We start from the raw sequence: 12,701 nt of genomic DNA, 5'->3' as shown, positions 1-12,701 counted from the left end.
GTGTGTAGATCTACTGTATGTTTATATGGTTGAGCATAAAATCACATAACTATGTAATACCATAGAAGGTTGGTTGAAATGTAGACTTTTTCTACAAGAGACACCTGAGTAAAAAATAAATAAATGAGCCAATAACAAAAACGTTATTCTATAAACATTTCCAAAGGTAATAGCTTGAATTAAAATGCGTGTTTCCTGTGAAATTCAGCCCATTTCTATAATTTGAAGTCAGCCGAAGAAGTAGTCAGATTTTAGTAAATTAACAAAACAGAGCTGTAAAAATAGCTGTGAAAAGTCCTGCATTCATAAAAACATGATGTTAAACATCATTTAGATGCACCTAACATGGGGTCTTTCAAACTGCTGCTGCAGCAACATGTTTACAGTGGGTTACAAAGAGCCTCTAAAAGTGCTTCACATTCAGTAACTGTTGGTATCTTTACTCCTGTGGGTTCTAGTCACCTTTTCAGCATCTTAGAGAGATGAAACTTCAAACATGAAACGATCATTTTATGTCATTATGATTACATTTGTAGTTACTAAGTCTTAGCTGGGAAAGTAATGTAATGAATTTAGATAAGGATTAGCTCAATTCAACCTGGCCAACCTACAACCCTTAAAATACAGCAAGAGAGTAGAACTATGAAATACACACTAACACACAGCAACCAATGCACAGCACAGTAAGGTGAGGCCTCTCTTCTTTCTCCCAGCCCGGCCACTCATTCTTTAAAACAAGTGTGGCGCTCCCTAACTCCCCACACAGGAGAGAGTCTTCAGCTCATCAGTTCAGTAGTTCTCAGATCTGCTGGATCTCTCCCCCCACGAGTGTCCACAGGTAGTTAATGCGACATAATCTAGTGATAGCACATGAGCCTTAAAGGTAGGGGAGAAACGATAAGACGGTAAAAAAAAAAAAAAAGGTTACATCAACTATAATTTAGTGTTTTCCACAATTTCCCAGTTTGGGATCAATAAAGTCATTCTATTCTACTGACTGCCCCTTTTTTTTTTTTTTTTTTGCATAGCCTAGCGTGTGTGTGTGTGTGTGTGTGTGGGTGTGTGGGGGTGTGTGGGTGTGAATGACATGCACTAAGTGGGGTTGTTGGGAGTCGATCAAGCGACCACATCGATGAGCACCGACAGACTCTGTAAATGGATCGCCTTACTCTCCTTTTTAATAACACAAACAGGGAGCTGCACTGACACCTTGACCTCAGTGAGCACAGGACTTTAAGCTTCAGTTCTCACGCACACCTCGGTGCTCCTCCAGCGTCACGTGCCATCTTGCTTTAAGTTACCATGGTGACACACCCATCAGTACAGTATAAAAGTAAGCCCACGACTGCATATCTCTCTCTGGGAGAAAAAAAAAAAAAAAAAAAACTCCGGATTTTATCCCCACAACACCATCAGAAACAGCTCCAACCAATGCCTCTGAACTCCTCGGATTTCAACTGGACCGTCTCTGCCTTCACCTCTAAACTGACCCCCGCTGCTGACATATGTGTGGGGCTCACCATCCTCTCCATCGGTACGTGCTTCTTCTTTAAACCTGCTTTCAGTAGACTACATAATCTGTGGCAAACGAAACGTTTTTGTAAAGACTTATTGACAAGCCGGTGCACTCAGGTGAAACAACGTGGCACAAGTTTGAAAACAAGTTTGTATGCTTAAAATAGCCTAAATAAAGTTACAGCAATGCTGATATAAAAATGTATAGGCTATTTTTAGAACAATATCCAAATTGTTCTCATAAGCAATTACGCCTATAGAAATATCTGCTACATAGGGAAGTAGAAATTGGGGATATACTCTAACCTACACGTTTCCTTAAATTCAGGCTGCAAATTACTCAATAGCTAAATGTGTTTAATTTAATTCATTTATACATTTAATTCATTTATATATGTTTGAATCTGCACTTTGAATTTGATGTGCTTAAAAAATGAATATGCTTAGTGTGGGATTTTTTTTTTTTTTAAAGATCAAGTTGCCTGCAGACACCCCTCATGCATTATGGCTTTTCCTTTAAATCAATTAAAAGTAGGTCAAGCTTTTATTACATTATATATACTGTATATTTATAACCTATTCCTATTGAAAATCGGCAAAGAAAGTTGCTGATTGAGCTGTAGTGTAGTGTAGTGTAGTTCAACACGTTCATAACATCAACAAAAGAGCAGAAGTGTTCATTAATGTCCATTATGTGACTTTAAAAAAGCGTACACAGATATAAATGAATAAATCGTTTTTTAAGGGTGTTTGGTTGCTATCGACATTTCCTAGCAATCAGAAGCATTGAGGTCTGTAATTGATTTGAATGTGTGTCACTCTCAGACTCAGGATGTTTGAGAGGTAGGGGCAACCAGCGCAAAAAAAGTCATCATATATTTATAGTGGTAATAGGTTTCATGCCTGGTGGACACTTCATCATGTTTTAACTACCTAAAGTTATCCAAGACGGCTCTTCTGCTTCGTTTTCTTTAACATTAGGGTAAGGAGGGGGGGGGGGGGTAATAAGGCATACAGACCAATTACACATCAGTATGAGTTATCATCAGACTAATGAGGTAAGTGTTTCCTGTGTGTCTAACATCTGCCTGAGAGATGTTCATTTTACACCGTCGACAATCATCACTGTAACTAGCACAGTAATTGTTTTTTGATTTTTTTGCGCCAACATCAGAAGATGTTCTGATGAGAAGTCTTTGACAACGCATTATTGATGGAGTTTTTTCATTCTCCTATTGCCTTTAGAGGACATTCTGTATGTTTGTAACTGTTTCCATCCATCTATTGTTGAATGCAGGACAGTGGTGTAGTGGTCCCTAAAACAAGTGGGTATACTCTTCATTTTGTGCAGCAGAGGATAAACAGCCTCTGATATAAACAGTGTCATGTAAGAGTACTCCTACATATTTAGTTCATACTAGACAATTAGAGACATAGTAGGGAGGGTCATCCCTTCATCATCTGGGAAAAAAATTGCAGCATACTTGAATATATAGTCAATCAACCAATAAATCAGAGGAGATTTAGAAGTGGGTATACCCATGGTGACTGAAAAACAAGTTGCCATAATCTGTAAACCTGCGTATACCCTGCACTACACTACTGTTGCAGGATGCAAAAGTGGATTAAATGATTACTCAATAAATCATTGATTTGATAGGCCTAGTTGGTGTCAGCTAAAGAGGAAAAATAGCAGCAGGTTAAGATTTGCAGAGCATTAAGAAATGACACTGTAATCTTCCTCCCGTTCTCATGAAACAACTAAAAGCACCACATTTTATGTATCACTATTCTCAATGTTTTAATGATTTCTTTGAGCTGCTTCTGAAATGCTTTAAAGGAACCTGACTGGTGTGTTATTACCACCAACTGTTTATTACTGTAGACCAACTTTTGAAAAAAACAAATAGTTTGAATCAAACAATAGAGGATGGAAACGATTAAATGATTCTTTATTCTGACGGTCTCTACTGTCAACAAAAGCCACAAACCCTATACGAACACATTGTCTTTGTAGAAAAAACAAGTGTCTTCTGAGTCCCCCAATCTGTCTCTTTTCTATCCTTCATTTTAGTTTCCTCTACAGTGTGGGGGAGAAAAAAATGTGTACCAAGGATTATTTAAAAACCTATCAGGGAATGACTCAGAATAGAAAAAGTTCAACAAAAATGAATGAAAGAAATTCAACATCACAAGGTCCTTGGTTGGCACATCCACTAAACTCACTTGGTCCAAAGTTTAACAAAAACCTCTTTCTGTAGTTGCAAACAAAAAGTGATCCTTTCCATAACATAACTATCAGCATTATTAATCAATCAATCAATCGATCAATTTTTATTTGTATAGCGTCAACTCATAACAAGTGTTATCTCGAGACACATTACAAAAAGCAGGTAAAAGACCTTACTCTTTGTCTGTTAACATTACAAAAGAGCAGGTAAAAGACCTTACTCTTTGTCTGTTAACATTACAAAGAGCAGGTAAAAGACCTTACTCTTTGTCTGTTAACATTGCAAAGAGCAGGTAAGAGACCTTACTCTTTGTTATGTTACAAAAAGCAGGTAAAAGACCTTACTTAATGCTATTAATCCATTCCTGTCACTCATAATGGATTTTATAAAAACAAAGAACAGAAGGCCAAGTGTTAGTGCCGCTCGTCTGATGACGTCCTATTTCCTAGAAATAAGGTTGAAAATGACAGGAGCACGTCCATGTAAAAATGTTTTTTTTTAGTGATTTATGAAACTTTTACAAGAAGGGATTAATCAAGAAAATGTGCCAGTGGTTGGCTTCCTGAAATCCACATTCCCTCCAACAAAATTCAAACACGAATCCCTGCCATACTTGAGAGTTTGTGCACATATCGAAAGATTAGCCTCTTTCATTATTCTATTGATTTTCTTTTTTTTTTTTCACAAGACCCTTATAGAGTTTAGCGATAACCTTATTCCAATCATTTTGTGAGGCGCTGATACATGATCTCAGGATTGGATCCTCAGGGTTTCTGTTTTATGTCTTGAATTATGGTCAAAATAATTCTGTACCTGAAGGTATCTGTAAAACATCAGATTTTTCAAGACCATATTATCTCTTCAAATAGCCTACTCATAGTACTGATCTTTTTCTGTTCTAACGTTAATAGTCCTTTTGTCATCCATGATTTCAATTCATAATCCATGTTGTGAGGTTTAAAATGGAGTGATTTGTATTTTATCATGTAGTTTTCATTCTTCTCTTATTGTCCTCCAGGGTTTTAACTGGGCTTTCATTGAAGTCTTTTTTTACGGCAGCTTTAAGTCCTTCCAGAGCCAACACTGCATGAAGTGGAGGGTTCATTCATGCTGGAGAGTTCGATGTCTTTCCACCTTGAAATGTTGGCGTAAAGATATTAATTAAGGGTTTGATCTGGCTAAAACAGCTGTTTTCAACAACTGTACAGCGATCAGTTTTATCTTCTGTGGACTCTTGGGCAGTGACCATACCTATGAAATAAATCGTGTTTAATGGTTGTGTTTGTAAAGTTTAGTTTAGCCACACACATGATTGTTTGGTGTTCAATCTCCCCTCACTTGACTCCTCGTGCTCTGTTGACACTCTCTGCAGAAGAAAACCAGAGACATAAAGAAGCTCTGAACTGGCCGAGCCTCAGGACCCACCAACTACTCCTTCATGACAAAGAGTGACCCAAATCTCTTATATTTTTCAATCAGATTTATTTAGAGAGAGAGATTGTGCAGTTTGGACCTCAGACGGTACAAAGCATGACAGATCAAAGAAAACAAACTTGTTAAAAACAGCACTTCAAATACTTTTTGACAGTATTTTTATTTCAGGCACATATTTGTGACCCACTAAAAATTGCTCCGCGACCCACTTTTTGGGTCCCGACTCACCAGTTGAGAACCACTGTATTAGGTATTTATATTTAGGTTACCTCTTCTGTTTTACATGAACCCTTAGAAGCACACATGATTGAACACTACACTCTTTTTTTTTCCATACGTGGATCAAAAATGACCGTGCCGTGCCATGATGTGTTCCATATCAGAGGATAAAAGAGGAAACTTTTTGCCTCACATGGTGAGTTAAAATGTCTGGAGTGTGAGATGTGTATCAAAAGTATTTCAGGACAGCACACCAAAATCTTATATTTCCACTTTTGTATTGCCCATTGGTGTGCTGTCCTGAAATACTGCTGATGCTTTATTTTGGTTGAGGATTCAGCACCCATCTAAGTTACTGGTTGAGGTGACCGATTTCATCTCTGGAGTGTGAGATATTAATGTGTAATCTTCTTTACTGCAGTCACACATAAAAGCCAGATTTTGTCTGTACCTTCTAAAATGGAAACTAAACAGTGATACATAAGCAAAGAAATAGGGTAACACCTATAGTGTTACTTTCCTATTTATCATTTATATTACATCATTAACTGTGTGGGTATCACAGCAGATTACATCTAAATCTACATTCACACAGCTCAAACCTTCATTAACGGGTTGATGTGATACATTTTCCAATTAACAACCAAAGCAGACACAGAGGAATATTATTATTCATTTAAAGTCGGTTTTTGTCAGCCTTGTGATTATTCGTCAAATATTCTCTCTCTCTCTCTCTCTCTCTCTTCTGGCTCCTGGGGGACACGTCTGGCTGGTAAATGCTCAACCAGCTAGTTGTCCCTTGGTGTTTGTTTACTGACAGCTAGTGCCAGGTGTATTTATGATGATAATAATTGACAGAAAACAGCTGATCGGTGCAGCTTGTTCAGGCTCCACCAGGCAAGCAAGTCCATGAGAACTGAAAAGAACCAAAATAAGTTAAAAGGCCGCACAACCAAAAACAGCAAACGCAAAGAGGCTGAAACATAGCACAGGTTTAGGGACGCTTCAGAGTCAAGAGATAATTCCCTGTAGGTTCATCACTATTCACAATCTCGTGATGGCAGCCCTCTTAATCAGACACCATGCTGAGGGTGATTAGCCTAGGGGGCATTAAGAAAATCATACTGCTGTGTTCCAGTTTGGAATTGATCTGCAACTGAAAACACAATAAACAGTGAAAATCCAGAGTAGATGTTAGAAATCCACCATTTCTTCGCTAAAATGACTGTTAACTAGGAATCTACGGCCCTTTTTTTTGTGTATTGTTCATACCATACTTTTTAAGGGATTTTCGGGTAATGGTAGTATTACCTAAGAGGTTGCTGAATACTTAGCTGTTGTCTGAAGGTAGGTCAAAGGTCATCAGATATGTTGTTGTTACTCAAATTATTGCTCAAATTTCTTTCCGGGTTGTAACATTGTCTCCGCATTTTACTGAGTTAATTAGAATACATTTATTTTTTTCTTTTCCTCCCTGTCCCTCTTTCTAGTTCTGCTCTCTGTTCTGGGAAATGGCCTGGTTCTGGTTATCTGCTACCGCAGGAGGAAAAAGATGGCGGGCTCAGAGTTGCTGTGCGTCAACCTGGCCGTGGTGGACTTCCTCTGCTGCATCTGTTTCTACCCGCTCTCCATCCTCTCCTCCTTCCATCACGCGTGGCTTGGAGACAACATCACGTGCGTTTACTACGGCCTTGGCTGCTTCATCTTCGGTCTGTGCGGCATATTCACCATCACTGCAATCAGCATCATTCGATACCTGAAGACTTGCTACAGCTTGGTTTATGGTAGGGGCTCAGAACTTTCTTGAAGAGATCATTTGAAATGGTCTTCAACAAAAGCTGTTAGGAAAGCATGACGTCATGGAAAGCTTTAATGGCTGCTGAGTGCCAACCATTATCTGCCCATTATTATATCTGCTCAGTAAGATGGGTATAGGCAGTTTCTTTTTCTAGCTGTATCTGTTCAATTAAAGAAACTACCTTTGTCTTTAAGTGTATTCATACTACAGTCCTGAGGTGGACATTTTTAGTTGAAGGGTTAGGGTCACATTAAGATGTTTGAAATACATATAGATGTGTTTGAAGTGAGTTAATGGGTGCCTCCCATCCCTGCCTCTGCTTAAAAAGGACAATTTTCACATGACAATAGTTGTATCAGTTAGGCTCCCGGGCAGTAAAGGTTGCAGCATGTTGTTATATACAAGATGATCCTTGTCTAGTCATGGGCAAAAACATTTTGTCACACATCCTCTGTAAAAAAAAAACAACCCAAAAAACCGAAATGCGATATTAACACTTGTTTTAATTCAAACAAGGATATATGTACAGTTTATATTTAGGTACAGTCACCTTAAAGTTTTGATTTCTTTTGGACAGAGTCCTTAGTTTCATTTCCAGTAGGTATGTTCATCTACGCGAGCAAAAGACTCGTCGTTTCCAAATTTGTGTACAGAAAATTGCTATTGTGCGTTGAACTTTCGCACTATTCCTTTGAGTTTGAAGGCAGTCAAGACAATGATTGTGAAAGTAAACAGTATTTTACTCAACACTAACACTGGTTTCTCATTACAGCTGAGTGGCTGGAGGGAACAAACCTCCGCATAGCATGCTTTACCATTTGGCTCATGGCTGCAGTGTGGTCTAGCTTCCCTCTGTTTGGCTGGGGTGAGTACGTCCCAGAGCCTTATGGACTGTCCTGCACCGTCGCCTGGAAAGGTTATCACACCTCAGCCAAGGACGCCTTCTATGTCATCTGCTCCTTCATCTGCTTCACACTGGTTCCTATCGTCATGATCGTGGTGTCCCAGAGTCTCATCCTCTTCAAGGTGTCCCGCTTTTCCTACTCGCTGTCTGCAAAAGGCATCCGCAACAATCTGCGGCATAAAGAAAAAAAACTCTCGATGGTGAGTGAACCGAAGTGTAATTGATAAGATGGGTCCTTGGACTACTCCTTGGCAGGGAGCTGTGACTTTCCAAAAAATCTTTATATTAGGCAACACACGTGAGGAGTTGACCTAAACTGTACTGCCCTGAAACTGGATTGCTTTTTCTCTGACTCCATGAACTTGGTTTGTTTCAGACATAAAAGATAAATCTTTCAGGACCCCTTTTTTTAAGGACTATTTCTTTGACCTCTGCAATGACTTCCTGAGGTGTTCAATGTTAATACGTAAAGATGAGGATTTGACTTCTATCTTATATTAGAATCCAAAAACATAGATTTTTTTAAGACTTATCCTGTATACAAAAACACTCAAGTCTCAGGTTTCTACCTGCTGAAATCCCGGTATGAAAAATCCTTGTGTTTCAATGTAGTATAGGACGTGTTTGCTTACACCTTTATTAGCTTCACCTGTCACTGTCCTCTTCTTGTCTCTTCTGCTTTTAACAGTACTGAGAAGACCTGACTGGTTTTTTTCAAGCTGAAGCCTGGTGTGTGAACGAGAGAACCACAGATGGAGTCATTATTCAATTTAATAAAAGACATTTCTTTCCAGGAAAAAAATAGCCCTGACTATTGTCAGTGTATTTCTAGTCAGGAAGGTCTCCAAGGAAACATGCTTCATGTGTCATATGTAACATATGGCAAATTATTCAAAAATGTCTTGTGCGTGTTTTTTATTTACATAACTGTTCCAGTCTAATAACCTTGTGTAATCTGTCACTTGCTCTTGCAGATGTTTTTCTGCATCAGTCTTGGCTTTGTGATTGCCTGGGCTCCGTATGCTGTTGTCTCCTTCCTTTTCATTTTCCACAAGGATGGTAGGTACATGGCTCCCAAGGGCTTTGTGTTCCCTGCCCTCTTTGCCAAAAGCTCACACATCTACAACCCCTTCATCTACTTCTACTTCAACAAGACTTTCCAGCAGGAGCTCCGCTGCCTGCTCCTATCTTTGTGGCCCAAGCTTGGAGGAAATCGAGTGGGTGCCCATGTGACATCAGGCCAACAAGTCCCTTATCCCATCCACATTCAGCTCCAGGAGAGACTCTGCACCAAGAACAAACCTCACAGTAAGAGTAGAACCAAGAGCGGTGGCAGAGCTTCGAACACCAGTAGCCACCATTTCAGAGACAGGCCGGTGTACGCCTGCTGGGGATCCTCGTCCAAGAACATTTCCAACTTATTGGAGAATAAACCTGCCAAAGGCTCTCTTCCTATCTCTTTATGAACTTGTCTATTTCTGTTTACACAAGAATCACAAGTTCTGTGGCAGAGACACTCATCCATGCTTTCATCACTTCAAGTCTGGATTAGATGGCAATGGAGTCCTGTCCAGCAAAGACCTGGACAGGTTCCAGTATGCAAGAACTCAGCTGTCAGGGTCTCTCACACCAGCATATCCACCCATCCATTATCCACCGTCACTGGCTCCCAGTCAGGTTCTTCATCACAAAAAACATCTTCCTCCTCGCCTACAAATCACCACATGCCCTTGCCCTCAGTACCTTTAAGACCTCCCCCCCCTCTACACTGTGTCCAGGAACCTTCGGTCTTCGAAAAATGGTCTGCACGCCACTCCCCATACCAGCCTGTGGACTTAACAGGGGCAGAGCCTTCAGCGTGGCTGCCCCTACCCTCTGGAAATCCCCAATACTACATCTTTGGACACGTTCAAGAAACTCCTTAAAAAACCAAACTGTTCAACTCCTGTGAACTCGGTTAAATCCTTTTATCCCCAGCAGACTTGGCTACCACTCTTTGTTTTACTCTATTGAATTATTTCTTCATTTATTTTGTTTTGTCTTTTGTTCATACTCTTTCTGTCCTCATGTAAACCGTCCATGGGTCCCTTGATAGGCCCAATATAAATACAAAGCAACTATCATTCTTGCAGTCCTTTTATTTATGCTCTTATCTCGTGTTACTGTTTCTTTTCCCTTAAGCGCTCTTAAGTTCAAACTTGGTAATTTTCTATCTTACTATGTATTTATGTTTTATATGTATATATACGTCTTCTTATTATTACTATTATTTTGATTATATAATCTTTTTTTTACTGCTCTTGCCTTCTTATTGCTGTTATCTCTTTTTATTTGCTTTTAGCTCTTTTAGTTTCTTACATCATTTTAAATCTTTGGTCCTCTTGGTCTCAGCTCGTGTTGTTGGGTTCTTGTCTTGCCTGGGTTCTTATAAGGGTTCTTATAATGGTCGGGTTATATATGTCTGTTGGGTATCTATTATTTTCTGTTGCCTTGTCTTTTATTATTTGGAGTATTTTGCATTTGTTATATTCTTGCTGTTGTTTATGTTCTTCTGTGTTTGGTTTGGTTTAGTTTGCTTTGTTCTTGTTTTTGCTTTTGCTGTTTGTCGAGGCACTTTGTAAACCTGTGTTTTTAAAGGTTTTAAATAAATAAAGTTATTATTATCATTATTATTACATAATTTACAAGGTGGCGTTTTGTAAAATCATCTCCTTATAAATAATTCTATCTGGTTTGTGTTCAGCAAATGTAAACATCGAGGTGCTGGTGAAGCAGTCTTAATGATTTATTGGAAACAGCTGAATAGCTAACTTTGTGTTTTGTTCTAAAAACACGTTCATTTGTGGAACACAACTCCCTATCAACGGACCATGTCTGTGTGATATTGAGATTATAAGTGCAAACTGTTACAACTGTGACTTTTTATTATTTGCCCACTTGCATTACAAATTAGAAGAGCCACAGAAATATTTTGTTAATTAATTAAGTTAATCGGTTCAGGGACTCTGGTTTTTCAGTATGATTGATCTTTGTCATCTGTGTCCCAAATCCATAAAAGCCTTTAAACTATAAGTAAACTTAAAGGAACATTATGGGGTCGTCCACGATGTACTTGTCTGCATTCACATCCAGCGAGTTAAACCTAGAATTAAATTCAGAGCTGAAATCATCGGTCAAATGGATACAAAAAATGATTAATGGGTTCTGAATGTTACCAAGACAAATAGCGTAGTTATGGGCTGAAGTCTCTCTCTTCATAAAGAACTGGTGTTAAATCTTTGTATAAATGGCGGGCCAATCAACCAAGTGCATAAGACCAAGCTCCTGGGCATTATCTTGGAGAGAAAACTATACTTGAAGAAACACATAGACAGGATAGATGCTAAGATGGGTGATGCTATTCTTATTATTTAAAAGAAAAGTTCAAATTTTTTTTAACAGCAGACTCAACGAGACAGGTGATCAAAGCATGACTTCTTCTCTCTGTTGCCCAGCAGTTTGGTCCAGTGTCACAGTGGATAAAATCAAGAGACTACAAACAGTACAAATGAGGGCAGCACGGATTGCACTCCATTGTGGACAGTGAACAAATGTTGTTGCAATGCATCACTGTTTGTTTGCAGAGACTATGATACTCATTACATACATTCCCTGCAAATATCACTGTTAAAAAGATTTAAATTGGTATGTTTGAAAATGTAACTTTCAGCTCAGAAACACTCAACCAGACATGCATCAGGAGCAAACTTTATTTTACCAAAACACAAGAACAAACTCAGACATATTAAACAAGTAAACGATAAAACTAGACTTACATTTTTATCTAAGAAGCACTTTTTGACACTTTGACGGTTAAACTTTTGAAATTGACTGATAAGAATCTCCATCATCACTGCGAGCCAATTGGCTGGAAGTGTAATTAATCTGAAGGTTGTTGTGAGATGTGCGTGGAGAGGGTCAGTCTCTGTCTGTGCTCACATTAGTACAGTTGCGTTCAATGGGCTGTGTGTCTAATTTTGTGTGAGTATGTATACGTGTGTGTATTTGTATGCTTCTGCATGTACATATATGAATATACATTATTTAATTTAATCAGTTTATTGTGTGTATAGGAAAAAATGGGCTTCTTAATATTATGTGAACGTTCAGTTGCTTAGATTTGACGGCTGTAACCACCAGGGTGGGTGTCATAGTATGTTGTACTTACTTATGATCATTTGAAGTACTAAACCAATAGAGATAATAACGATTGTACTACTGATTGTAGTGATGATAATGATGATGGTGGTAGGGATGGTAATGATAGTAACAATAAGTGTTGTTGGTGTTATTATGGTAAAAATGGAAAAAAAAACTACAATTCATACTGTCAGTAGGTCAACAGACTATCACTGGCTGTTACACACTGATGTCACTGCATTGAATTAATTTGTTATAACGTTATGTGCTAAGATGTAAGTTTTTATATTGAATGTTTTCCTGTTTATTGGTGTTATGTTGATTTAAAGATGTAAGGTGACCTGACACAGCCTCTGTATAAGTTGTTGTGGACCCCAGGAAGAAAAGCTGCAGCATCCTAATAAAACTAAACTAAACTAAA

The 12,701-nt window shown here is 38.6% G+C and overlaps 1 protein-coding gene across 1 annotated transcript; it reads left to right on the top strand.

Annotated features, from left to right (window-relative positions):
- The first annotated feature begins 89 nt into the window (after nucleotides 1-89).
- Nucleotides 90-12,701, top strand: opn8c (opsin 8, group member c). Its single transcript, XM_029276115.2, has 4 exons — nucleotides 90-1,534; nucleotides 6,890-7,183; nucleotides 7,970-8,301; nucleotides 9,076-12,701. The coding sequence occupies exons 1-4, from the start codon at nucleotides 1,303-1,305 to the stop codon at nucleotides 9,565-9,567; spliced, it is 1,350 nt and encodes a 449-aa protein (XP_029131948.2). The 5' UTR covers nucleotides 90-1,302; the 3' UTR covers nucleotides 9,568-12,701.

This window comes from Labrus bergylta, chromosome 15 (genome assembly GCF_963930695.1).
Source record: "Labrus bergylta chromosome 15, fLabBer1.1, whole genome shotgun sequence".
Taxonomy (NCBI): domain Eukaryota; kingdom Metazoa; phylum Chordata; class Actinopteri; order Labriformes; family Labridae; genus Labrus; species Labrus bergylta.
This window is presented reverse-complemented; position numbering and strand designations above follow the sequence as displayed.

Bases quoted from the DNA above. Each gene is read 5' to 3' on its own strand.
- opn8c (XM_029276115.2), top strand. From the start codon at position 1,303: ATGGTGACACACCCATCAGTACAGTATAAAAGTAAGCCCACGACTGCA. The intron at 1,535-6,889 runs GTACGTGCTTCT...CCCTCTTTCTAG, and splicing joins GCTCACCATCCTCTCCATCG to TTCTGCTCTCTGTTCTGGGA. The intron at 7,184-7,969 runs GTAGGGGCTCAG...TTCTCATTACAG, and splicing joins TTGCTACAGCTTGGTTTATG to CTGAGTGGCTGGAGGGAACA.